This window comes from Peromyscus maniculatus, chromosome 4, assembly GCF_049852395.1.
Source record: "Peromyscus maniculatus bairdii isolate BWxNUB_F1_BW_parent chromosome 4, HU_Pman_BW_mat_3.1, whole genome shotgun sequence".
Taxonomy (NCBI): domain Eukaryota; kingdom Metazoa; phylum Chordata; class Mammalia; order Rodentia; family Cricetidae; genus Peromyscus; species Peromyscus maniculatus.
The window spans coordinates 70,946,849-70,972,300 of record NC_134855.1 but is presented as its reverse complement, the minus strand read 5'-3'; the positions used below and the strand labels follow the sequence as shown (position 1 = coordinate 70,972,300).

General features: G+C 48.1%; 1 protein-coding gene across 1 annotated transcript; it reads left to right on the top strand.

Annotated features, from left to right (window-relative positions):
* The first annotated feature begins 743 nt into the window (after positions 1 to 743).
* LOC102903521 (putative inactive 1-aminocyclopropane-1-carboxylate synthase-like protein 2) lies at positions 744 to 18,925 on the top strand. Its single transcript, XM_076568412.1, is given in 14 exon segments — positions 744 to 854; positions 958 to 1,134; positions 11,903 to 11,932; positions 11,935 to 11,973; positions 12,237 to 12,303; positions 13,253 to 13,356; positions 13,589 to 13,666; positions 14,017 to 14,117; positions 15,965 to 16,054; positions 17,201 to 17,246; positions 17,347 to 17,399; positions 17,401 to 17,471; positions 18,394 to 18,522; positions 18,855 to 18,925. Coding segments are annotated over 14 exon segments (1,167 nt in total).
* Positions 18,926 to 25,452: the final 6,527 nt, after the last annotated feature.

Here is a 25,452-nt window from a genome sequence, read left to right as displayed (position 1 = left end):
TCTTTATTGGAGGAAACACCCATGGAGGAGGAAGGTGATGGAACAGACAGGGTGGCGAGAGTCCCTAGGCTGGGATCCCTGGAGAGAAGGGAGAAGCCTGAGCTAGCTGAGGAGGACCTTCCTACACAACCCCAGGTTCAGTCCAGCTGGCAGGGTCACACCTTGCTGTCCACCACCTGAGGCTGCTGGTGGTCGGGCAGCAATAGTGAACCCAAGTAACTGGGCTGTCGATCAATCATCCTCTCTCTAGCAGGACATCCACAGCCACCACATGGGCCCACCAGGCAACCCTGGCAAATGCGCTCCAGCTCCTTGAACCTCAGCCTTGGCATCTGGAAATGGCGGTGATAAAAATGACACTTGTGTCTGGGATGAGGAACTTGTTTCAGCTTCTACAGTTGTGTGGCGGAGCAGCCCTGAACTTGAGACCGCGTCAACTTACTATTCCGCACAGTTCTACGGGCTGAGGGGGCTCAGCTGGCTGCTGCTTCCACTTCCTCGGGTAGAGCCGGGATTACTCATGCTGAAGTGGCCAAAGGGGCTCCCCCAGGGCTAGTACTTGTAAGATGCCTCTACCCTCTCAGTAGAGAGCCACATGGGTCGTCACACCCCCTGGGCTCTCACGCCCTGTAGATTGCACCGAGGCTGAGCCTTCTTCCATCCAGTAAGGGCCAGCATTCAGGAGGGCATCCCTGTCCTGTGCAGCTCCTGCTTCTGTGGTGTTAACTAATGTTGCCTTGGCCATGGCAGGTCCCTTGGCCAAGTCCAAAGCCAGTGCCCAAGGGCACAAACCGAGCATTGCTCACTACAGGCCGTTGGTGTTTCAGGCTATGGGGGATGAAGCTGTAACACTGGTAAGTTCTCCAAGGCTGAACAGAAAGTGCATCATGTGCAGGCCTCTGGGAAGTGAAAGAGTGCGGCCATCTGTCCATCCGTCCTCCTTCTGGCTCTGAAAAGCTGGAGCAACGAGCAGGGGACACATGGGCCCAGGAAGAAGGGGGAAGTGGAGGCAGTTTCAGAGTCGGGTCTGGGGCAGATCCTGGTCAACAGAAGCGGATGGCCCGAGGAGGCGTCTCTGGACACCGAGAGGAGACATTTTGCCAGGAAAGCACTGGGAAGGCACTCACAGGCATGGTGGGAGAGAAAGTCCCACGGAAAGTCACAAGTCCTTCACGGAAAGAGGCCCCTTGGGGGAGAGGGGAGGTGGAGACTTCGCTGTGGAGACAGAGCTGGGGTGGGATGTGACAGCAGGAACAGTCAGCAAGGCTCCCTTTGGAATGCTCCCTGTGACAGCTGCGGTCTCCGGGGACAGGCAAGCCTACACTTAAGTAGGGCTCAAAGAGAAAAGACAGAAACAATGGAAGCGTGAGCTACGGGGTGGGGGAGGGGCATTTTACACTCCCAGCCCCTCCTCCTGACCTGCCTTTGTAATGGAGAAAAATACTGTCCAGAGACGCCTAGTGACTTACCCAGAGCCACACAGTATCTACAAGTCTGAGTTGAGAATCGAACACAAGTCTTGACAATAACCTGCCAGAGCTCAACATTCCATATCACACCCCACAGAGAGACCATCTCCAGGATCCCTGACCAGTGGGCCTAGACAATGACCCAGTTTCAGTGTCTGCCTAACCAGACATCCCCCCCACACCCCACCCCTCCCAGGGACCCAGGGCACAGTCTCCCACTGCTCCTGGCTCCTCACTCTAGTGTACCCCAAGGATTGGGGGTCACTTGACTTCCCTGGGAGGAGGCTTGGCTTTGACACATGGGTGCCCAGTAGATAGCATCTATTGAAAATAAAACACCTCTGTGCCCAAGCAGGGTGCCAGCCTCAGATGGGGGGGATGGGAATTTGCTAGCTAGGGTAGGAAGACCTTGGGGGAAGCAAATGGAGAGAGAGCCCAGGGAAGACGGCTCGAGGCCCGGCAGAACTGAGCTCTGGCCAGAACAGACTTATTCATATCTGAAGAGGGATTGGAGGCTGGGTCATGCTAAGAGCTGGGAGGGTGGCCGGAGCCACCCTCAGAATCTCTCAGTAGCCTAATGAGAAAAGACAGGGAGGTGGGCAGGGAGCAGAGGAGGGAGGAGGGCCAGGGAGCACTCAGAGGCTCCCCTGTACGTGTACAGGTGGAGGACCCACTGATTTTGCATTGGAATATGATTCTCAGCCTTCTGGCATGTCTGAGGAAAGTGTGGCTTCTCTAACACCACGTGCACATGAAGATAAAGGTTAGGGTGGGGCGAGAGGCCACTGAGACCCATCCACTATCCCTCTAGCACAGGGGTCCACCTCAGGGGTTGGGGCATTAAGCCTGGGTGAGGTGTGGCCTCCACAGTAACTCCAGCAGGGCCAGGGCTGAGAATACAGCCCTGGGGTTCGCAGAAGCCCGGGTGATAACCTCTTAGTAAAGGCATTCTCCAAGTGGCTCAAAACTGAGGTGTACCCCCGACCTGGCCCTAGGCTGCCTGCTCTCAACCCCACAGGGCAGTGAGTAACTCATGACAGACAGGTCCAGGAAACCTGGGCTGTTTTGAGCACATTCAGAATACAAGCAGAAAGTCCTAGCTTGGTTTGCTAATTAAGAAACCCATTTCTCAAGTAGCAGCCCCGGGGCCATTCCTACCCCAGGGCCTTTGAAGTTGTTGCTGCCCTACCTGGAAGACCACCCCACATGCAGGCTGCTCCTTAGGTTCCTGCTAAGGTCTTTGTCTAGCACCCTCTCTTGCTTTCGGTCGGTCCTGAGGTACATGTGGCCCATGGGCTGTTTGACAATTGCCGAATGAGTGGAAATCAATAACAAAACAAGGCTGATTTGCTCCTGCTGCTGTCCAGTAGTGCCAGATGTCATTGTTCCCTGGAAAGAGAGAGCAGCTTTGGGGGTCTGACTTCCCATGCCAATACTAGACAAGTAAACAAAAAGCATTGACTTGGCACCTACTGCATGTTTGGTCCCCATCGGCTAAGGGGATGAACATGTAAAGTAGAGGGTTAGTCCTTCTCTGGGTCTTCAACTGAAGTGGTGACATCTGAGTGCTGAGACCCAAGTCACTCGGAATCATGGGGGACAGTTGAAGCCTGGGGGATGGACAGGGGCTGCAGGCAGCGGGAACTTTCTGAAGATAAGGGACCACTCTGAAGGACAGGCCCCAGAGGGTGAGTGGTTTGAGGAAGCTGCTGTGTGGCACCCAACTGGGTGACTGGTAAGCCAAGGCCATTGTGGCCCCTCCTCTTCAGCCACACACTCCAGATCATCTCAAACAGCCCAAGGCCGCACTACAGGGGGACTCTTCAGGGACTGTTTCTGCAACCCAGGAATCTGGGAAGAGGCCCATGCTGGTCCTGGCTTCAGACTGGCCCACACACACCCTAATGCAAGTAGCGTGAACTTGGATGAGGTTAAAGAACCTTGCTGGGCCCCGTGTGGCTACTTGTAAATTGAACCCTTTCTTTATTAAACTTTTGGGGAGTCTCTTATGTGAGACTCTGGTGCTGTGACAGAAAAGAGAGCCCCATTACAGACTCCAGGTTGTAGCCACAGCTCCGGCAAGCCAAGTCCTTTCAGGGAGACCTTGCTGCTTCTCTCTGGGCCTCTGATCATCACGGCCTTTCTCTGAGGTGTGTCGTGGTTCTTGGCAGGCTTTGGCCCCTGCCTTAATCTCCAGGCCCACCAGGTTCCCCTCTGGAGGACGCTGAGAGTGGGGGCGACTGGGAGAAGAAATCTGCCCTCCTCAGCCACTGTGGCCTGCCTCTGCTGTCCTTACCTTCAAACCCAGGGCCTGAGCTGGCCCATCAGATGCTGGTCATGGATTCTTGGTGAGACGAGGGAACAGTGATTGATGGCCTGGTTTCTAATCGCACCAGAGGTGTTTTCTATGTATGAGACACCAGCCAAGGCACCCACCCTATCCCAACTCCCTTCTTCAAAATGCAGACTCTGAGTCACCAGGGGGTGCAGGGAGACAGCAGTTGGCATAGTGTGCCAGGCCTGGCATATGGCAGTAGGGCCTAAGCACCTCAAATTCCCAGCCCTTCTGCAGTCACCTACTATGCCCTGGGGACTGAAGGGTGGTGCCTATGGACGTCACCTGGCCTTTCCTTTATTCCTCCACGGCCTTTCTAGGCCTGCACAGTGACGGCCTTATTAAGTTCCACGTGCAGCAGGAAAATAAGGATTTAGCGCCCCCTGTTGGCAAAGTCAGGTTATGTCTGGGTGGTTAGAGGTCGTGCCCAAAAGAGGAGGCTCCCAGTCAGCAGTTTGTACACAAGGGATTTTTCTCTAAGAAACTCTTCTTTGTGCTGTGAACATTCATCAAGACCATACAATCGTTTGATTTTAAAGTTATCATCTTCACTCATTAGTCAATACAATACAATACAATATAATATGATATGATATGATATAATAATCAAGTGTTAGACAAACATAACCAAGATCCTCTTGTGCCTTGGAACCACAGAGCAGAGAAGCCTACAGCTCAGACCTCAGATGATTGCCATAGGGCATCCACTCGTCCACCTACCCTCTCACCCATCCATTTACTCCCAAGGTACTAGCTTCCATTACCAGAATGAACCTTGAGACAATCAACTTTGGAAAAAGACAAGGTTTATTTCCATGCCTAGTTTTGAAGGTTTCAGTCCATGGTGCTTGGCCCTGTTTAATATTGGGCCAGTGACCAAGCAGCATTTCACACGGGGGGGGGGGGAGGTGTGGAGAGCTGGTGGAGAGGAAAAACAGAGACAAAGTTCCCAGTGCATGCACGCACGTACGCACGCACACACGCACGGCCAACAGCACTGCTTTAGGAAGCAGCCATCAAGGCCAATCTTCTTCAGACTAAGAGCAATGACTGAAACAATCGAAGGTGTCTCTCCTTGTGCAGTTTTTATTCCAGATAGGGGGGCTGCAAAGAAATTACACACAGGGGTGTTTATAGTGTGGAAGAAAGTAATGCTACTTTGAAAAAAAAAAAAGGAAGTCAGAACAAGGCAGGAAAGCTATTGTGTAGTGGAAGGAAGTGGGGGGGGGCTGTAGCAGCCCAGAGTCCTGAGCCCCTCACTGTAGCCGACATATATGTTTTTGAGATGGGGGTCTCACTGTGTAAACCAGGCTGCACTTGAACTCAAGGGGACCCACCTGCCTCTGCTTCCCAAGTGCTGGGATTAAATGTGTGTGCCACCACACCTGGCTCGTTTTAATTTTAAAGTTTGAGAACAGGGCCCTGGGTGTTCTGGGAGGATAGGCTACTCTGGGTCCACATCTGTTCCTGGACTGTCAAGGCTAGCTCAGGCACAGCTGAGAAGCCTTTACACATCCCTATCTGCCCTGTGGTATCAGCACCGGTGTATCTCCTATTCCGTCTCCACACCACCTGGGAGGTAGATTTCCTGACCTCTCTCTTTAACAAGAAGAACAGGAGGCTTGCCAAAGCCACACAAGCAGGAGGGCCTAGGCCCTGGGGGGATGGTGCCTGAGGTTCCCGGACACCCTCCCCGGCTTCCTTATACAGTGGTCCTCCTGTCCTGGTTAACTCCACGTCAGCCTGCACCCACATTATGACCTCCATAGAAATGGGGAGGAACCACGGGCTCATTGCTGTTTTGAACAGGCCCCATTTGTTCTGGTGATTCTCAATTAATTGGTAAGTACTCCATTTGCCCAGGGTTTTGCCTGTGCACACAGGCCCTGGCTCTAGCCTCCTTCAGTGGTCCTCACGGCTTGCCAACACTTCAGGTGATGCCAATCCTCTTTAGATTTGCTTCAGCCTGACACTCCACGGAGCCAGTTCTCTGTAATGATGCCAAGGTCATTTTAAGTAATAGGAAGCTCCTGGGAAGAGTTTTCTAGAAGGGGAGAGATGGATCGTATTCCTCTTGAATGCTTAAAAGGGAGAGAGAAGGGGGCTGGAGCAGACTGTCCCCAAATAGCAAGGGCACTTCCAGAAGGCGTCAAGATTTCAGACTGCACCAAGATGAGTGAAAGGAGAGCCGGTGAGCTGGTGGGGTGAGGCAAGCTTTGGCATGTGGGGAGGGGAGGGACTTCAGGCCATAGACCCCTGGAGCTTAAAAGGCAATGGGGTTTATGGTCAGCCAGCTTCGACCTAACATTGTAACACAACGTTATCTATAAAGTTGGGGCTTGAGAACTGGGCAACCAAGTTACAGAAGAAAAGCAACAGCTATGGCGTCGTCTTTCAAGTTTTGGCCTTGTGTTGGGTTACATTCACAGCTGTGCTGGGGCAGGTTGACACAGCCGGTACCTTCCATGACAAATGCACCCTACTTGTGTGGTCTGGTAGCATCAGTTCACGCCTTTGCGTCTCTGGCTTCTAATCTATAAAGTGAGACTTATGGAACCAACTCAAAGGGGAGACCAGGAGAAGCCTAGGAGGCCCCTACACTAGCACTGAGCCGATTCCTGTCCAGCTTCCCACGGCCCCTTCTTTCCCTATTTCCTCTGCTCAGGACTGCTCTGCCCTGGAACTCACGGAGGAGGGCTGTCCTCTTGGCAGAGCTTGTCTGAGCCTGACATTGATTTTAGCCAACATGGGAGAGGAGTGTGGATTGGAAGGTAGGTGAGGGCAGGCTAGGGACATTGAAGCCAAAATATAGCTGAGGGGTGCTGTGGATGTCGCTCTGTATGCGGTGAATGTGTTGCTCCGATTGGTTAATAAAGTGCTGATGGGCCAGTAGCCAGGCAGGAAGTATAGGTGGGACAAGCAGAGGAGAGAATTCTGGGAAGTGGAAGGCTGAGTCAGGAGTTGCCAGCCAGACACAGAGGAAGCAAGATGTGAAGGCAGAACTGAGAAAAGGTACCAAGCCACGTGGCTAAACATAAATAAGAATTATGGGTTAATTTAAGTGTAAGAGCTAGTCAGTAGTTAGTCTGAGCTGATGGCCAACAGTTTTAATTAATATAAGCTTCTGAGTGATTGTTTTATAAGCAGCTGTGGGGTCCTTGGTGCCGGCAAGCACAGGAAACCTTCAGCTACGGAGGGGTGTGAAGGAGGAGACTCACAAACCCAATACTAACCGTTTAGGGCTAGGCTGTGGGGCGCTATGTCTTTGTCCTACGGCATCATTTACAATAAGCGTTTCTAATATAAAAAGTCTTGGCAGAGTCCCGCTGTCTATTCCCTAGTGACCTCAACCTGTATTTATTTTCTTCATAAAAGTCAGTTTTCCAGGAGAACGCACAGTGCTCCCACTGGCAAGGACAGCCCTTGTGACTCTCTGAACTAGGGTCTCTCGGTGCACAGGCGCCTCTCATCATCCACTGGAGATTATATACTCATGTGTATGTTCCTCCAATCTCTGTCTCCCCCATCTCTGTCTCCCCCATCTCTGTCTCCCCCATCTCTGTCTCCCCCATCTCTGTCTCCCCCATCTCTGTCTCCCCATCTCTGTCTCCCCATCTCTGTCTCCCCATCTCTGTCTCCCCATCTCTGTCTCCCCCATCTCTGTCTCCCCCATCTCTGTCTCCCCCATCTCTGTCTGTCTCCCCCCATCTCTGTCTGTCTCCCCCCATCTCTGTCTGTCTCCCCCATCTCTGTCTGTCTCCCCCCATCTCTGTCTGTCTCCCCCCATCATCATCATCTCTGTCTCCCCCCATCATCATCATCTCTGTCTCCCCCCACCACTCTCTGTCTCCCCCCACCTCTCCCTCCAGCCTCTCTGTCTCTCTGTCTCTCTGCCTCCAGCCTCTCTCTCTCTCTCCCTCCAGCCTCTCTGTCTCCCTCTCCAGTCTCTGTCTCCCTCTCCAGTCTCTGTCTCCCTCTCCAGTCTCTGTCTCTGTCTCCCTCTCCAGTCTCTGTCTCTGTCCCCCTCTCCTGTCTCTGTCTCTGTCCCCCTCTCCTGTCTCTGTCTCTGTCCCCCTCTCCTGTCTCTGTCTCCGTCTCCCTCTCCTGTCTCTGTCTCTGTCTCCCTCTCCTGTCTCTGTCTCTGTCTCCCTCTCCTGTCTCTGTCTCTGTCTCCCTCTCCAGTCTCTGTCTCCCTCTCCTGTCTCTGTCTCCCTTGTTGCTGGAGGGCTTCTCTCTAGGTTCCCCAAGCCCCGCAGTCCCACAATCCACGTATAAAATAATCACTCAGACGCTTATATCACTTATAAACTGTATGGCCATGGCAGGCTTCTTGCTAACTGTTCTTTTATCTTAAATTAACCCATTTTTATAAATCTATACCTTGCCACGTGGCTGGTGGCTTACCAGAGTCTCTACATGCTGCTCGTCCTGGCAGTGGCTGCAGTGTCTCCCTCCTCAGCCTTCTCCTTCCCAGAATTCTCCTCTCTCCTTGTCCCACCTACTTCCTGCCTGGCCACCTACTTCCTGCCTGGTCACTGGCCATCAGTGTTTTATTTATATAGAACGATATCCACAGCATTTCCCCTTTTCTTCTTTTTTTAAAAAGTAAGGTTTTAACTTTAACATGGTAAAATTACATATAACAAAACAATTACCGAGCAAGAATTATAGTTATAATATTAAAGAAGATGTCCTATCTATCTTATATTTGTGAGTTTAAGGTTTTATAGTTAACTTATCTTTTATCATAACTGAGGAAATTACGACTATCTAGTCTTCAACCACATCAAAGACCTGAGAAGGAACATAATGGTACCTGAGAAATGGTAGATGGATGTAAGCAACTTTTGGGAATCTTGCAAGAGTAGACCAAGACAGCTGGCAGCCTGGACAGTCACCTAATGTTTCTCAGCATTGTTGGTGCATTCAAATTGGCTACAGGCCTAGAGTATCTGACAGACCATTTTTAGAAGCAGGAATTTTAAGAGACCATCTTACCCTGTCTTGGCAGAGTACAGTGGTCACTTTCCTTGTGTCCCGCTTGTCCAGAAAGGACAGCATTGCATTTGTACTGTCAGCCATCAAGGCAAGGGCAGTTCTTTGCCCAGTAGGCCATTTTGTGCCAAGAAGACAAACTTCCAAATGGAAATGTCTTAGAAGCCCAACATTCTCTCGGGATCAAATTAGTGCAGCCAGGAGCAATTGTGTCTCATGTCAACAGAATTCTAAGTTATTTAAAGGCCATATTCTCTAGGTCTATGAAGTGTTTGAAGATTACCTATCTATCTGAAATATATCTATGTATACCTAGAAGACTTAACTAACATGGCTACAGATATGATTATCATAGATGAATAATTATTAATCTATTTTTTAATTATCCATTACAATTTTAAATGAGTTATATAGACATAATACCTCAAACAAGAATAGAAATATATATATACACAGTATAATAAAATTAACTTCAAGTTTGTATCAATGAGCTAAAATTTATACCAATGTAAAACATTTTAAACATAAACTAAAATCTATACCAATGTAAAACATTTTAACCAAGTTGTTTTTTAAAAGTAGGTTCATTAATCTACCCTTTTATCTTATCATCTACATATCCTCCTATATATCTATATGATATCCCCTTTTCTTTTTTAGAAAGAGATCACATTTATAATCAACCTGTTTTAAATAAAAATATTGGTTTTTCTCTGTCCCACACCAGAGGGCTCTTCTGATTTGGGACACAAGAATCTCTTAACCATTTTTTTTTTTTTAAAGCAATATGTCTGGGTTTAGAGGGGGAGTGAGCCAATTCCACCTCTAAAGCCAGCTTGGTATATTTGGGAATTTGGGCGTAGCATCTTTTACTACTTCCTGCTGGAGGGGGGCGCTGTATCTTATGGGGACGCAAAGAAAATTTTAGGCCTATGGGGTAGTCCGTGTGCTGTATTGTGTGAACTAGTTGCCTTGAAACCGCTCTGGATGTTGGATCATCTGGGCCATGGTGTCATCTGAGACCTTTCAGGGGGTCTTGGCTGGTGAAACCTGATGTATCTTAATCTGGAACAAATCCACAGTCTCTGGCTTTCTGTGGAAACAAAAGCAAAACCTCTTTTCCAAAGTAACATATCCTTAAATCTAAATTTTGAAGTCAAGTTACCTTTAAAATATACATATTGGTTTAATTCAACATCTTTTTTGATCAAATGTTTTTTTGCAGTTAAAAATCCCAAAGACAACACAATCCAGATTGTCTGTGTAATATTCATCTTTACGTGGCTTTTTACATTAATTTTTTTGTCTCTTTCAAGCCTACGTATATTTTACACACATTGTAAACGATGTTATCTGAATCAGTCTTTTTGTGAGCCTATTGCTTTAAACTGCATCCTTCTAAGCCTGAAACAGCGCTGTGGCTGCTGGCTCCACCCACTTCAGCTTCCCAACATGGCAGTGGTACGTTTTCCGCCAGCTCTGGGAGTCATCAAGTCTCAGAAATAGTGGGTCTAAGCTTTTATCAAAGCAGCGTGTAGCCCAGAAACCTTTTTTTTTTTTTTTAATACTAGTAAAGACTAAATCTACCACACAGCTTAATGTGCCGCTGGCAGACGCCTCATTCCCGCCATACTGGGTCAAACGCACACGCCAGGAACCCGCCAGTGTTCAAACCTGCGTTTTGCGCTGTCTAGCTGCCCGTATTGAGACAAGAAGCAGGAACCTGGTTTTGGCTCTGTTTAGAATTGGTTATTAAATATTCTCAGGTTTAAGGTGGAAACTCGAGCCATTGGGCGCCATTTGTTGCTGGAGGGCTTCTCTCTAGGTTCCCCAAGCCCCGCAGTCCCACAATCCACGTATAAAATAATCACTCAGACGCTTATATCACTTATAAACTGTATGGCCATGGCAGGCTTCTTGCTAACTGTTCTTTTATCTTAAATTAACCCATTTTTATAAATCTATACCTTGCCACGTGGCTGGTGGCTTACCAGAGTCTCTACATGCTGCTCGTCCTGGCAGTGGCTGCAGTGTCTCCCTCCTCAGCCTTCTCCTTCCCAGAATTCTCCTCTCTCCTTGTCCCACCTACTTCCTGCCTGGCCACCTACTTCCTGCCTGGTCACTGGCCATCAGTGTTTTATTTATATAGAACGATATCCACAGCACTCCCTCTCCTCCTGTCTCTGTCTCCCTCTCCTCCTGTCTCTGTCTCCCTCTCCTCCTGTCTCTGTCTCCCTCTCCTCCTGTCTCTGTCTCCTTCTCCTGTCTCTGTCTCCCTCTCCTGTCTGTCTCTGTCTCTGTCTCCCTCTCCAGTCTCCCTCTCTCTCCCTCTCCAGTCTCTCTCCCTCTCCAACATATTGGATATATATAAATTATTGAAGAATCTTGGTATAGCACAGGCTGGCCTCCAACTCTCTATACAGCTGAGGATGACCTTGAATCTGATCCTCCTACCTTCATGTCCTGGGTGTGGGGATTATAAGTGTATACCATCATGCCTGGTTTTATTATGGTGCTGAGGATGGAATCTAGGGTTCCATGCATGCATTCTAGGCAAGCATCTGAAGGCAAGCACCCTTGAGCCAAATCCCCTTCTCCAAAATGCACCATATTTAAGATGGACTACCTTCCTATATCTTTGGCTAGTAATTCCAGGAAATATCTAGCAAGCACATCCAACTTGAGGCACAATAGTTATGAATGCAGCCTTACACAACATCATTAAAACTTAAAACACTGAAAATTGTTGGCTGTTTTTTTTAAAACTTGATCCCATGGTTCTTGAATATGAACTGTATAGATGACAATATTGCATTTGACACCAAAATGTTGGATTTGCTTAAGAACAAAACCATCTGGAGGCAGCCTAATCTGGCAGAAATAGTATCCATCTATAATTCAAGCCTGGCTTCTCCTACCTCTCAGCATCTGTGTGACCCTGAAGAAGTGACATCTTAGTCTATAGCCCTATAAGATGAAGTTGGCCTGGATAACAAACATCTCTATAAGGCTGGATACTGTGTCCTTTAAAAAGAGTGTCCTCTAGATTCTGAATGAGGAAGGGCACCCGGAAACTATAGAGTCTCATTAGGTCTGTCTACAGCCTTCGGAAGAGCTGGCCAACTTCTTGACTACTACTACTGCAAGGCACCTACACCCCTTGATCCAGAAAATGTGAGTCGGTATAGTGGAAGGCTGTGCTCTTGGGTTTCCTCTGAATTATCTATAGAATATGAAGAGAGATCTCAGAGTGGCAGGACACAGTAAAAGTCAGCTAAAGGAAGTCCCTGAGGGAACAGTCCAGTTAAGAAGGACCCTGGAGAAGGTTCAAGGAGGGCCCCGGGACCTGCCCTTTGGGAGGAGAGGGAGATGGTGTGTAGACACCCTTCTTATACATGTACTGATTTTGGCTTCTGCCTCTTGGACCTTGTCCTGAGGTGGTGGTTCTAAATGACTGCAGCTCAGTCTTGTCTTTGCTGGCCATGGTTCTGTGTAACCCAGGTGGTAAGTCAGCAGGCTCTGCCTGCCCTTTCTGGTATGTAGGCAGGGGTACCTAGGCACTGGGCCTTGACAGAGAAGATGATGATCGTCTTGACTTGAGGTCTTTTCCACAAGTGCAGGCCATTCTGTCCTGCCAAAGATATCGTTGCATCATTTCTGGGCAATCAAGGGGGTTAGAGTCTTAATTTAATATTGAAGAAACGTGACAGTTCTCAAAGAGGTGATCTAGATGAAAAGATTCATGAGGCCAAGAAAATAGAAAGGAAATAAAACCCACCAGGTCCAGTGGTAGGAAGCTTTCCTGTACATGGCCTTTGGCCTGTCTGCCTGGTCCAGACAGACCTTTTTTTTTTTTTTTTTTTTAGTTTGCTGGTGAGGACAGCTGCTCAGTCAGGAAAGTCCTTGTCACTCATGCACAAGGACCTGAGTCTGAACCTGGAACCCACATAAAGCTGTGCGGGGTGGCACATGCTTATAATCCCAAGACTGTGGAGACTTGAGACAAGCAGGTCCCAAAAAACTGCTTGCCCACCAGCCTAGCTCTAGGTCAATGGAGAGACACTATCTTAATAAACAAGGTATATTGTTCCAGAGGAAGGACTCGGGGGTTGATCTCTGGTCCTCACATGTGCATACACACAAGTGCACATGTACCCACACAGACACTGGCCGCTCAGTGCAAAGACTTTTGTCATGGGAAGTACGGTGCTTGATTCACATCTTGGACTTTGAGCTGTTCACTACAATCATCCCTCTTAGCCTCCTTCAGTGTGCTTGCTTGCAAAAGGAAACTAAAGTTTGGTCCCCAAACAATGTGTATAAAAAAATGGGTCTTTTTTTTTTAATGAAGCTTGAGCACAGGGAAAGAAGGTATTGCTACCCTGGCCTCTTGTATTGGGAGCCTCACTGCTCATCTTGACCGCCAGACAGCCTTGTCTCCTTGTATTCCTAGATGCCTTTCTTTTTCTGGTCCCTACACTGTACTACAGTACCTTCACCTTTAGCTCCTACCTTTATTCAAAAGTTGAGCTTATTCCTGTCCACTTGGAAAGCCAGGTCAGAACGGGCCCCTTCCCTGTTCAGCCCATTTAGCAAAGGACTGTTCTAGGGGCCCTGAGAAGACAGAGGGGGGCCTTATTCTCTAAGTGATGGTGGGAGTGGGGTGATACCAGGGTGAAAGAGGCATGTGGACCAACACCCTGACTTGAAGGCCAAGGACTGTATGGGGCTTGTGGGCCGAGAAACTAGGCTCAGGAACGAGCCTCTCTAAACTGCATGTGTCTCCGAGGTCAATGAGGCCAACTCGTATTTTTTCAAACTCACGGTGGATAAGTTGGAACTTACCCTGACTCAGGCTAAGATGAAGGTAAGGTCAGGGGAGCCTGAATTTCAGGGTAGCAACTGTTGGCTCTAAACATTCTGAGTAGTAAGACTTAGATACAAGATGTGGAGGGGGGGGCTTTCTCTAGAGGGAAAGACAGCAAGTAATTCTAAGGACCTGACTTCACTGTAGCAGTAAGTCCCACCCATGGAAACTTCCAGAACACTTTCTTTCCTCCTTTGCCAGCAGCATAACATTACATCCATGAATGAGATCCTACCTAGGCTTTATCAGGTGTCTTATCTTAGATCTCCCAAGCCATAAAGGATGCTTGGTAGAATTTGGAGTAGATATAAAGGACTTGTATTCACTCTTGTGTTTGGGTTTCTTCTCAGTCAAAAGAAGTCAAAGGCCTTGTGCTACTCAACCCCCAGAATCCTCTGGGTGATTCCTACAACCAATTGATGATGAAAGATTACCTGGCCCTTGCCAAGAAGTGTGTGTTCCACCCTATCACTTGTAGGCAAGAAATGAGAAGCAGAAATAGCTTACCCAAGATTACTCATTCTATAATACGCGTTGCATGGTTCCAGAAAGACCATTAAATGAAGGAGACAGGAGCCCCGTGTTCACCATTTCCGTTTTACCATTTCCTTTCCAGCCTTGCCCCATACAGACGTTTACCTAGTCATTAGAATGTTGCTTTCCCACTCACACCACAGCAGAAGCACGTTACCGCAGTATCTGTTTCCAAACCACCTGGACTGCGGTACCAAAAAACGACAGATGCTGAAAGACAGGTTCCCTTAGAACTTTGACGGCTCACTGCTGAGAACATGATAGCAACAGTTGCCTCCGGAGTCCTGCAGTACTCCTGCTAGGACAGATAAACCTGGATGCAGGAGTCGAGAGCTGAGTGCAAATCCCAGCTGCCTTGGTTGTTTCCTGCTGCTGTCATAACATGTGAAAAGGAAGGAAGGATTATTTGGCCTCATGGTTCCATCATGGGTACAGCTCATCATGTCAAGGAAGACATGGTGGGAGGAGATTCTAGCAGCTGGTCATGTTGGGATCTGTGGGATATAGAGAGCAAGGGTGGTTCTGCTTGGCTAGTGACTCCACCTCCCACCCCAACCCGGTAGTTCAGGATTCAAGACCAGAAAATGGGACCACCTGCTTTAGGGTGAGTCTTCCTACCTCAATTAACCTAAATGGGGTAATCCCTCACAAGTGAGTCCAGAGGCTGGTGTCTTAGGTGATTCCTGTGAAGTTCACAATTGGTGTTAACCATCGTATCACCTGAGCCCTGGGACCCTACTAAGTTGAAGGAACTGACTTCCCATCTTAGAACCTTCACTTCCATCTGTGAATTGGGGGGTGATGGTGTTGTGTCAGAGGGTTTTTAAAACCTGAGGATGTGAGTGTGCTCAAAGCCCACTTGGTGCTGTGACTTAAGTTTGGACCCTGGGTAGCAGCTGCTGTCACTGATGTAAACATCTGGATAGCTTTTCCTCTCCTCCCATCCTCTGCTTGATATTTAAAGGGTTAGATGTGATCTCTCAGAGGTCCTGTTCCCTCTCTGTACCACCAGCCAGAGACACCTTGTGTGCCACCTCTTTGTACATTATAATGCCCCTTGGGAAGTAGAGTAAGCCACTGGAATAATAGGAGTATATGATCTGTATCCAAAACAGGAAGGAGAATGAGTTAAGATTACAGAGAGAGGTGGGCATGGCGGTAGTGCACGCCTTTAATCCCAGCACTCAGGAGGCAGAGGCAGGCAGATCTCTGAGTTTGAGGCCAGCCTGGTCTACAGAGTGAGGCCCAGAACAGCCAGAGCTGTTATAGTGAGACCTTGTCTTGAAAAAAAAAAAAAAAAAACCCAAACACAAAGCAAAACAGAGCTGACCAGACGGCTCAATGGGTAATGGTACTTGCTACCAAGCCTGATGAACTGAGTTTGATCCCTAGGATGTACATGATGGGGGTGGGGGGGGGGACGACGACGGGGACAAAACTGATTCCAACAAGTCCTTCTCTGTCCTCCACCCATGAAGCACATGTACACACATATACAAAATAAATATAATCTTAAAGATTTGCAGATAGAAGGGCTGGAGAGATGGCTCAGAGGTTAAGAGCACTGACTGTTCTTCCAGAGGTTCTGAGTTCAATTCCCAGCAACCGCATAGTGGCTCACAACCATCTGTAATGAGATCTGGTGCCCTCTTCTGGTCTGCAGTCATACATGCTGTATACATAATAAATAAATAAAAAATTAAAATTAAAAAAAAGATTTGCAGATAGAAACTAGATTCATTCTTTTCTCTCACGCAACTACAGTCACAGCCTACATGTGATCGTAGACGAGATTTACATGCTGTCCGTGTTTGATATAGCCGTCAGATTTTGCAGTGTTCTGAATATGAAACGGTAAATCTGTCCCCAGTTGTGTTGGGAGCAAGAATCATGAGGTTCCTGCTTTGTAAGGTGAATTCATGAAGTAGGAACTTGCCTGGCCATGTACTGGGGAATGAGGCAAGTGTGTGTATGGACAAAGTGTCCTCTGCCCTCCCGAGTACTGACTCCAGATGCCATTCTGGGTATGAGTGAATGCTAGAGCAAGGCAGCAAGTATATGGTTAAAGGTCGAGGGGCGGTGGGTCAGTCAGTAAAGTGCCTGGCGTGCAAGCATGAGGATCTGAGTTTGAATCCCCAGAACCTACGTAAAAGTCCAGCATGGCAACGTGCATCTGTGACCTTAGAGGTGGTGAGGGGCTAAGAGGCAGATCTGGAGCTCACTGGCCAGACAGCCTGGTTGACTTGAGGAGCTTCAGGCTCAGTGAGAGACCTCGTCTGCGGTGGGGGAGGTGGAGAGTGATCTAGGAAGACACCCAGTTTTAACCTGTGGTTTTCACACCTGTATGCATGCATGCACATGGGTGCATGTGAACGTGCGCACACACATGTGTACATATGTATGTATCAGGGAAAGGCCCGGGATGGTCAGAGCAGGTACTTCTTCTCCACACAGCATCTTGCTGCGTAACCCAACCAGGCCTCAAAGTCTTTAATTCTCCTGTCTCCACCCCGCCTCCCCCTGCCGAGTGCTGGGAATACATGTATGTCCCATTGTGCCCCACACAAATTTGGGGGAGAGGGTGGGACTTGACGCTAGGGATAGGATTTCATCAAAGCAAGACATAGGCATACTGGCTAGAAGGAACAGATTCACCAGAGGCAGGGCAGTGAGAGAAGTGAGGATGTGAGAGACAGTGGGCAGCTGATACCTGGAAGGGCGGCTGCCAGGGAGGTGGTTTCGGACCAGACGGAGCAGAGCCACAGTCAGGCTGAGGGTTCTGGACTTCAGTGGGTATTGAGCACTGCTCTGCGTGGGCTTTTCAGGGAGATCTTGTGTTGCCTTCCTAGCTTAGCTACCACCCATCTCTTGGAACTGGGCACCTTAGACCCTGTCTAGGAGGAACCTAAAGTCCACTTCCTTCTTTCTATCAGAGGTCATTTATGCATCCTTCAACCATTTCCCCCTAACCTTGATTTTTTTTTTAAATCCCTTTTCCAGCTTGCCTGACCCTAGCAAGACCCATATGATCTGGGGCACCAGTAAGGTAAGCCCCAGCCACCTGTCTTTGAGTCTGGAAGGAAGGGAAGCCAGGAACAGAAGGCAGGAAAAATTAGATGTTCCTTTTCCAACTTCTCTTCTTCCAGGATTTTGGCATGGTTGGCTTCTGCTTTGGTGTTCTCTATACACACAACAAGGAGAGCTTTTGGCTACCTCCACAGTATCTCTGGCATTACACAGTACAAGCTGTGCCAGCTGCTCCAGGACAAAGGTAATGAGCAGCACCTCTTGACCGGACTTCATGGCCACGGAGATGGCTGGGTTTTCTGGGGTCTCTACCATTAACTTGATACACTTGAGGATCTGTTCACTGTCTGAAGTTAAACTGAGGAGATGTGAGGTTTGGAGGAAGGCAGGATACAGCTCAGATAGTGAGCACATGGGCATGGCTGGAAGATGGAGAGCCTGTTCCAAACCAGGCTGGGATTTGATTCTTAAAGTCTATTAGTTTTTGTTCTGCTTAGAAAAGCACCACTTGTGAATGGCTCCCTAAGACCTGAAAATAAGAACTCAGGCATCAGTCAATCTTGCTTTTCCCCTTTGAGACGGGGTCTCAATATGTAGCCTTGGCCTGGAACTCACCATGTAGACAGGCTGGCCTTGAACTCAGTTTCGCCTGCCTCTGCCCCCCAAGTGCTGGGACTAAAGGCACACACCACCTGGCATAATGAAAACTTAAAAAAATAACAATGCAGACGTAAAGGTTTTCTACAACCTCTTCAGGTCACTTTTCTTCTGTCAGTTCTGAAAACACTAGGGCTAAAAGCATCCTCCCAGAGAATAGCTGGGCTCCTCCAAGTCCAGTACAATATGTGGGGTTCAAGAGCAGAAGCAGAAACCTTGTCACTCAGGTGACAGTGGCATCGGTCCCCCTTGTGGGATGCCTTGGTTACAGTCCTCTATTACCTACTCAAAGGGAACATTCCAGTGGACCATTAAGATGCTCATTGTTCCCCCCAGAGTCCTATATGTGGAATTGTGTGGATATTATCAGTTCAGGCACAACAGAGTCAGTCTTGCATAGAAATGGTTCCTGGCTCACATGAAGCCCAGCTAAGGTATATTTGGGAAGAACCCTCTACCCAGCAGATGTCTGCTGTAAGATCTGTGATGCTCTTTCTCTACCCATCTAGGATGGATAGACTGGATCTACCTGCCTATGAAACACAGTCCACTCCAGAAGGCTTATGTCTATGTCACTAAGAGGCTGGAGAGGCTGAAGATCCCCTTTATCACGGGTGGTTGTGGTCTCTATGTCTGAATCAACCCCTCCCCCCACTCCCCCCACTCCCCCCACTCCCCCCACTCCCCCCCATTCCCCCTCTCTCCCCCCACTCCCCCTCTCTCCCCCCCACTCCCCCTCTCTCCCCCCCCACTCTCCCTCTCTCCCCCCCACTCTCCCTCTCTCCCCACTCCCCCTCTCTCCCCCTCCTCCCCCTCTCTCCCCCCTCCCCCCTCCCCTCCCCACTCCCCCTCCCCCCGTCCTCCCCTGTCCCCCCTCACTCCTCCCCTCTCCTCCCCTCTCCCCTCCCCTCTCCTCCCCTCTCCCCCCTCTCTCCCCCCCTCTCCCCCCTCTCCCCCTCGGAACTTCTAGCCATGGATCAGTTCTCCCACGTGCTCAAGGAATACAAAAAAGACGTTGAAACAACGGGAGCAGACAACTGAGGTGTGGGCCGTGGGTCTCCAGCCGGTGGCTCCAGCCATCTTGCAGTCCATCCTCAGGGGCCCTGATATTCGCCCCTTGCCCAGAAGGCTGAGGACTAACTGGTGCTGCTGTATTGCCTGACCTCATTCATCAAGCCCCTAAGCTGGTATCTGCCATTTTAGAAGGCTTGTTTCTTTTAGTCTTTGCTAGCTATTTTATATGCAAAAATGTTTTTAAGGTGATGGGAGTGGGAGGGCCTAAAGAGCCCTGGAGGGGTAAAGGGAATTCCCTGGATCCCTTTTTAGATGGCTTTGTTTTATATTCAGCATTTAATAAATATCACTCTCTATTCTCTCCGATTCTTTATTTCTGGTTCACATTCCTTTTTGGAGATGATTCCCCCCCCCAAGTTCTTTGGTAAGCTTAAAAGTGAAGAATGCTGTCTGGGAGAGATCTGGGGTGGTAGCTGAGATAAGAGTACTTTGCTCTGTAAGCATGAGGACCTAAGTTCAAATCCCCAGCACCCCATGTAAAAACCTAGCCATGGCTTTTAGTACCCATATCCTTAGCACTGGGTGGCGAGGCACAGACAGGCAGACCATAATATCTCACTAGCAATTGAGTCTGGCTGAAATGGCAAGAATTCCATTTCAGTGCAAGGTTGAAACACTTACAGGAAGATTCTCGAAGTCCTGTTCTGACTTCGAGTTCTGTGCACATGTGGAAACACACACACAGAGACAGACACATGGACGATGGACACATGGACGATGGACACACGGATGACGGACACACGGACGACGGACACACGGACGACGGACACAGGGACGACGGACACAGGGACGACGGACACACGGACGACGGACACACGGACGACGGACACACAGATGGACGATGCACACACAGAGACGACACACAGACACAGGCACCCTTACTCTGGAACATATACACACCCCCCACACCTCCACACACATGAACACATATCTGTAGCCCTGTCTGGGGCAGGGCTGTAAAGGGAAGAAGTGACTCATAGCTGGATGCTGAAGAAGCACTAAGTGTTACTGTGTCATCTTTATAAGCTCACATTCTCCGTCCATATGAGTGGCTGAAGGACTGGATGGGTGTATTGTCGGTGTTCTCGCATCCAAATGCCAGAGACCTTTCCTAAAGGCGTTAGGATGAATCTTGGAATATTACTTTGTTCTGCTGGCTATAAAAAAATACCAGAAAAGTGAGTAACTTATAAAGAATGAAAATTTCTAGAAGCTGCAAAGTCCAAGATCAAGAACCTGAGAAGTGTCTGGTGAGGCTCATCTTATTTCTCCCTATGACATTACATGACTGGAGGGCTGGGGCTCCCTCTGCTTTCATGACCTGATCACTTCCCAAGGGCCCCACCTGCTACTGCCATCATTTTAGGGGGTGAGGATTTCACATATGCATTGCGGTGTTTGGGAGCACAAATCCCATTTGGCAGAACTGACACTTCCCACTGTTTAGATTGCACTCACTGGGGTTTCTGTGATGCCCTTGCTTATCAGGGACTGTGAAATGCACAGATCAGGGAGTCAAAAACCTTTTGTGAGTCAGGCAGTGGTGGCACACGCCTTTAATCCCAGCACTCGGGAGGCAGAGGCAGGTAGATCTCTGAGTTAGAGGCCAGCCTGGGCTACAAAGCGAGTTCCAGGATGGCCAGGACTGTTACACAGAGAAACCCTGTCTCAAAACCCTTTTGTGGAGGATGGAAAAACTTCTAGTACATGTTGACAGTTTTGATCAGTCCCTTGGATTTCTGACCCACCCACTCTCCCCTGGAGCTGACTTGTCCCACTTCTTTTCCTGGCTTTTAATACAACCCAGGCTGGCCTTGAACCCATCATCTTGCCTCAGCTTCCTCAGTGCTAGGATTACAAGTACGTGTCATCAGAGCAGTTAGGTCCTCCTCGTCCTTACCCTCCTCTCCCCCCGCCCCCAACAAAGGGAAATGTATTGCTCTTCTCAAGCAACTTAAGGGTGGGTTTTTCTGGTTGACAGTTTGAGGTTTCCATGCACCATGGTGGAGAAGGCAAAGGCATGGTGCCGAGTGTGGCCCTAGCTGTGGGAGCAGGAACATGAGGCAGTTGGGCAAGTTGCATCCACAGCCAGGAAGAAGAGGGAAATGCTGCTGCTCACCTCACTTTCTCTTTTCTTCTTCAGCCTGGGACCCCACACACATTAACCCAAGTTAATCCTCTCTGGAGGAATCCCCATAGACACACCCAGAGTTGTGTATTCTAGGTGATTCTAAATCCAGTCAAGTTGGTTATTGAAATTAACTACCACATGGAGCAGTTCAATCAGGACTGATCTTCAAGGCAATACTAGATAAGGCTCTTTGGAAACTGATTATGAAACAGACATGGTGGTATATACCTGTAATCCTAGTACTCAAGAGGCTAAGGCAGAATTGTGGGTTCAAGACCAGCCTGGGCTATATACTGAGATCTTAGGCAGAGAGAGAATTTGTTAGAAGAGCCCAGGAGACCAGAAACACTCTCAGGACCTCTGTAGAGGAAGACAGAAGTCTTGCTGGTACTGGATGGAAGGAATGAATTACGCCTTCCATGGAGGCGTCAGTCTGTTTCCAAGTCGGTCAACTCAATATTCAGATGGTGGCACTGGTGACATGTCTCAGTGAGTAAAGGCACCTGCTGCCTGAGTGTGGTGCCCAAGCCCCCCCCTCCCCGTGGTGGGAGGGAGAACTGAGTTCTGTAAGATGTGCTTGGACTTTCATATGCATACGGTGACACATGCACAAAGTAAACGTAATAAAAAATATTGATGTTCTGGACATTTCACTTTCTTGTTAACATTTGGTGTTTGTGTCGTTGCTTTTTTCATTGCTATGACAAAATACCTGAGAAAATCGACTTGAGAGCAGAAAGGCCAGGCATGGTGGTGTATAGTAGCATATGCCTGCAATCCCCAGAGGCAGAATGAACACTAGTTTGAGGCCAGCCTGAATTATCTAGGAAATGCTAGGCCAGCCATGGTTGCACAGTGATACAGCGAGACACTGTCTCCAAAGACTTAGAGGGGCGGTGCTAATTTTGGCTCATGGCTTTGATGGTTAATATTGATTGACCAAATCTGGATTCAGTCAGGAGGCAAGTGAGATTTTCCTGACTGGGTTAATTGAATTGGGAAGATCTACCCTCAATGTGGGTGGCACACTCTGGTGGCAGGCAGAGGGAAGAGTTTTGCTCTTTTGCCTGCTTGCCTTTGTGCCTCACTGGTGAGTTTATTTGATTTTTAAGCCATCTACTCTGCTGTTGCCTCTGCTACCATCGTCACGGCCACCCTTCACTACCATCAAAGCCAAACTTCTTCAGCCTTCCAATGTGGACTAAAGTCCAGTGGCTCTCCCAGAACTCTAGGCCTTCAGTATTAGGGTTCGGTAGAGGAACAGAACTAATAGAATATATATTATATATTCATATATATATTTCATTTTATATATATTCATATATATATATATTATGATTTATTTAGAGTGGCTTACAGGCTGTGGTTCAGCTAGTCCAACAATGGATGTCTCTTGATGGAAAGTCCAAGAATCCAATAGTTGTTCAGTCCACGAGGCTGAATGTCTCAGCTTCAGTACACCTCAGAATCCTCAAGAAGCAGGCTCTAATGTCAGTGAAGGAGGGCCTCAGCAGCAAGATCTCTGAGCTTGCCAGTGAGACGAGAATGGGGGTGAGCAGGCAAAAGCAAAAGCTTCCTTCTTCCACGTCCTCTATAGAGGCTGTCACAAGGTGTGGCCCAGACTTCAGGTGGGTCCTCCTACCTCAAATGGTCCAATTAACTAAAAATTCCTCACCGATGTGTCCAGCTGCTTACGTTTTTAGTTAATTCCAAATGTAGTCAGGTTGACAGACAAGAATAGCCATTACAAGTCAACTTGATACACCATCATATCTTATGTCATGCTTAATTTCCAAGTGAAAAGAAAATGAGGTCATGATTACACCTAACATAACTATCCCACATCCAACGGCAAACACATTATGTATTTTAGAATAGGTGGCAATATCCCTTGAGGGACATTATTTTTTTAGTATCTCATAACTTAAATATGAGAACCACCGATATTATCTTAACTGATGTTACATTACATGATAAAGAAGTTGACTAAAGAAAACCAATATCTGTACAAACCCATTCTTAACAAAGTGTAACAGGCACATTCATGTTAATTATAATCCTCATTGCAGCAAGTGGTTATATGGCCTTAGCTGGTATTTATAGTTACCTCTCTCTACTACCCCTTCTGTACTTCCTCTCCCCTTAGGGAGCACCTCAGCCGGTCTCGGTTCTTTTCCTGGAGGAGTGACCCACACCTTCATTCCTGATGGGTCTGTGCCTTTTGTCAGCCTGCGTGGATCAGGCTGCTGTAGTTTCCTATTGACTTTAATCAAGTCACGGTAGCACCACAAGACACCCTAAAGGATCGTCAGAGGGTTTTTATTGCTGTGAAGAGACACCATGATCGCGGCAACTCTTAGGAAAACATTTAATTGGGGCTGGCTTATAGTCTCAGAGGTTTAGCCCATTATCTTCATGGTGGTGTGCAGGCAGACATGGTGCTGGAGAAGGAGCTGAGAGTTCTACATTTTGATTCACAGCCAGTAGATGCAACTGTGTGCCACACTGGGGTAGTATCAGCATAGGAGATCTCAAAGCCTGCCCCCACAGTGACACACCTCCTCCAACAGAGCCACACCTATTCCAACAGAGCCACACCTCCTCCAACAAAGCCACACCTATTCCAACAAAGCCTCACCTCCTAATAGCGCCACTCTTTTATGGGGGCCATTTTTTCTTAAAAAACCATTACAAGGATCTCCTGCACTCCAGATATAATCTTTCTTACCTCTGCTGTGGAGAAGCAATCCAATTTCTCATGGTAATCTGGGTCAATCACCTCTAACACTTATTCCTTTCTTAGCCTGTTGGCTTAAGAAGCTCAAAGTGGCCAGGAGGAAGTCTGAGTTTCCAATTCAATGGAATGTTTATTGTGTCTCCAGGCAGGAGTACTCCCCCATCTGAAACTAAAACTTCTAGGCCAGTAGAGCTCAAGGTTTTGGAAACAGGAAGCAACAATTTTCCTAGTGGAAATTAGTCACTAGGGATGACAGTGAGTGGAACCATTCCCCTTCCCACTCCTTGATTCCTGTGAATCCAGGCTATGGGAGAAACCCTATACTGTGTATTGGATGGTGATTACTTCTGTCTTAGTTATTGTTCTATTGCTGTGAAGAGACACCATAACCAAGGCAACTTATAAAAAGAAGCATTTAATTGGGGGCTTGCTCACAGTTTCAGAATGTTAGTCTGCTCCCATTATGGTGGGGAGGGTGATGGCAGGCAGGCAGGCATGGTGCTGGAGCTAAGAGCTTATATCCTGATCCTCAGGCAGCAGGCAGAGGAGAAAGAGACTGGGCCCGACCTGGGCTTTTGAAACCACAAAGGCCACCCCCAGTGACACACCTTTGCCAACAAAGACACACTTCCTAGTCCTTAAATATTCTACCAACTAGGGAACAGATATTCAAATATATGAGCCTATGGGGGTCATTCTCATTCAAACCACCAACCTTCAGCGACAGAGTGTAACTACTTTGTTGGACTACCTAGGCCTGACTGTGTTCCTGTTCTAATTTGAGAAGTGTATAGATGATGGTATTATATTATAGTATTTGCATAAATACGTTATTTATCAGTCTAGGCCTCATGGTCTGTGATAGACAAGAGGTTGTTTCTTTGCATAAATAGGGGGTGGAGTCATTCGATTTGGTATTTACACTCAGCAAACCTCTGGGAGGCACATAAGGACATCTGCTCATTTTTGACTTCTTGTTGCCTTCTTGCTTGTACTGGGAACTGAACTTTTCCCTTTGTCGACCCGCATCTCTAAAAATCTATTTTGTATAAACTGGAATTCAAAGAAGCCCCCCTTTGAGAGCTTTTCATCCCCGCGTGTCCTCACCACGTGTCATGTAAAAATACATGTCGATAACTTTCTATTTTTCTTTTCTTTTTCTTTTCTTTTTTTTTCTTTTTCTTTTCTTTTTTTTTTTTTTTTTTTTTTTTTTTTTTTTTTTTTTTTTTTTTTTTTTTTTGAGACAGGGTTTCTCTGTGTAGTTTTTGGTGCCTGTCCTGGCTCTCGCTCTGTAGACCAGGCTGGCCTTGAACTCACAGAGATCCACCTGGCTCTGCCTACCGAGGGCTGGGATTAAAGGCGTGACCGCAGCCTTTTGTAAATCTTTATTCCTTCCAACTAAGAATTTTTGGGAGTTGAGGAAAGCCTATGCAAATGGATGGCGGGGAGATCACGTGCACAGGCGACACTCAGGAGGGCCGGTGTTTTAAGAGGATGCCTACTTTAACTGGGGAAGAACCTTCCATGCTCAAATGGCTCTGACCAAGGGTATTCAAATGCTAGAGAAATCTAAGCTCAGGCCAATGAGAGAAGAGATAGGGAGGGCGTGGTCTTGTCTCGGCCAAA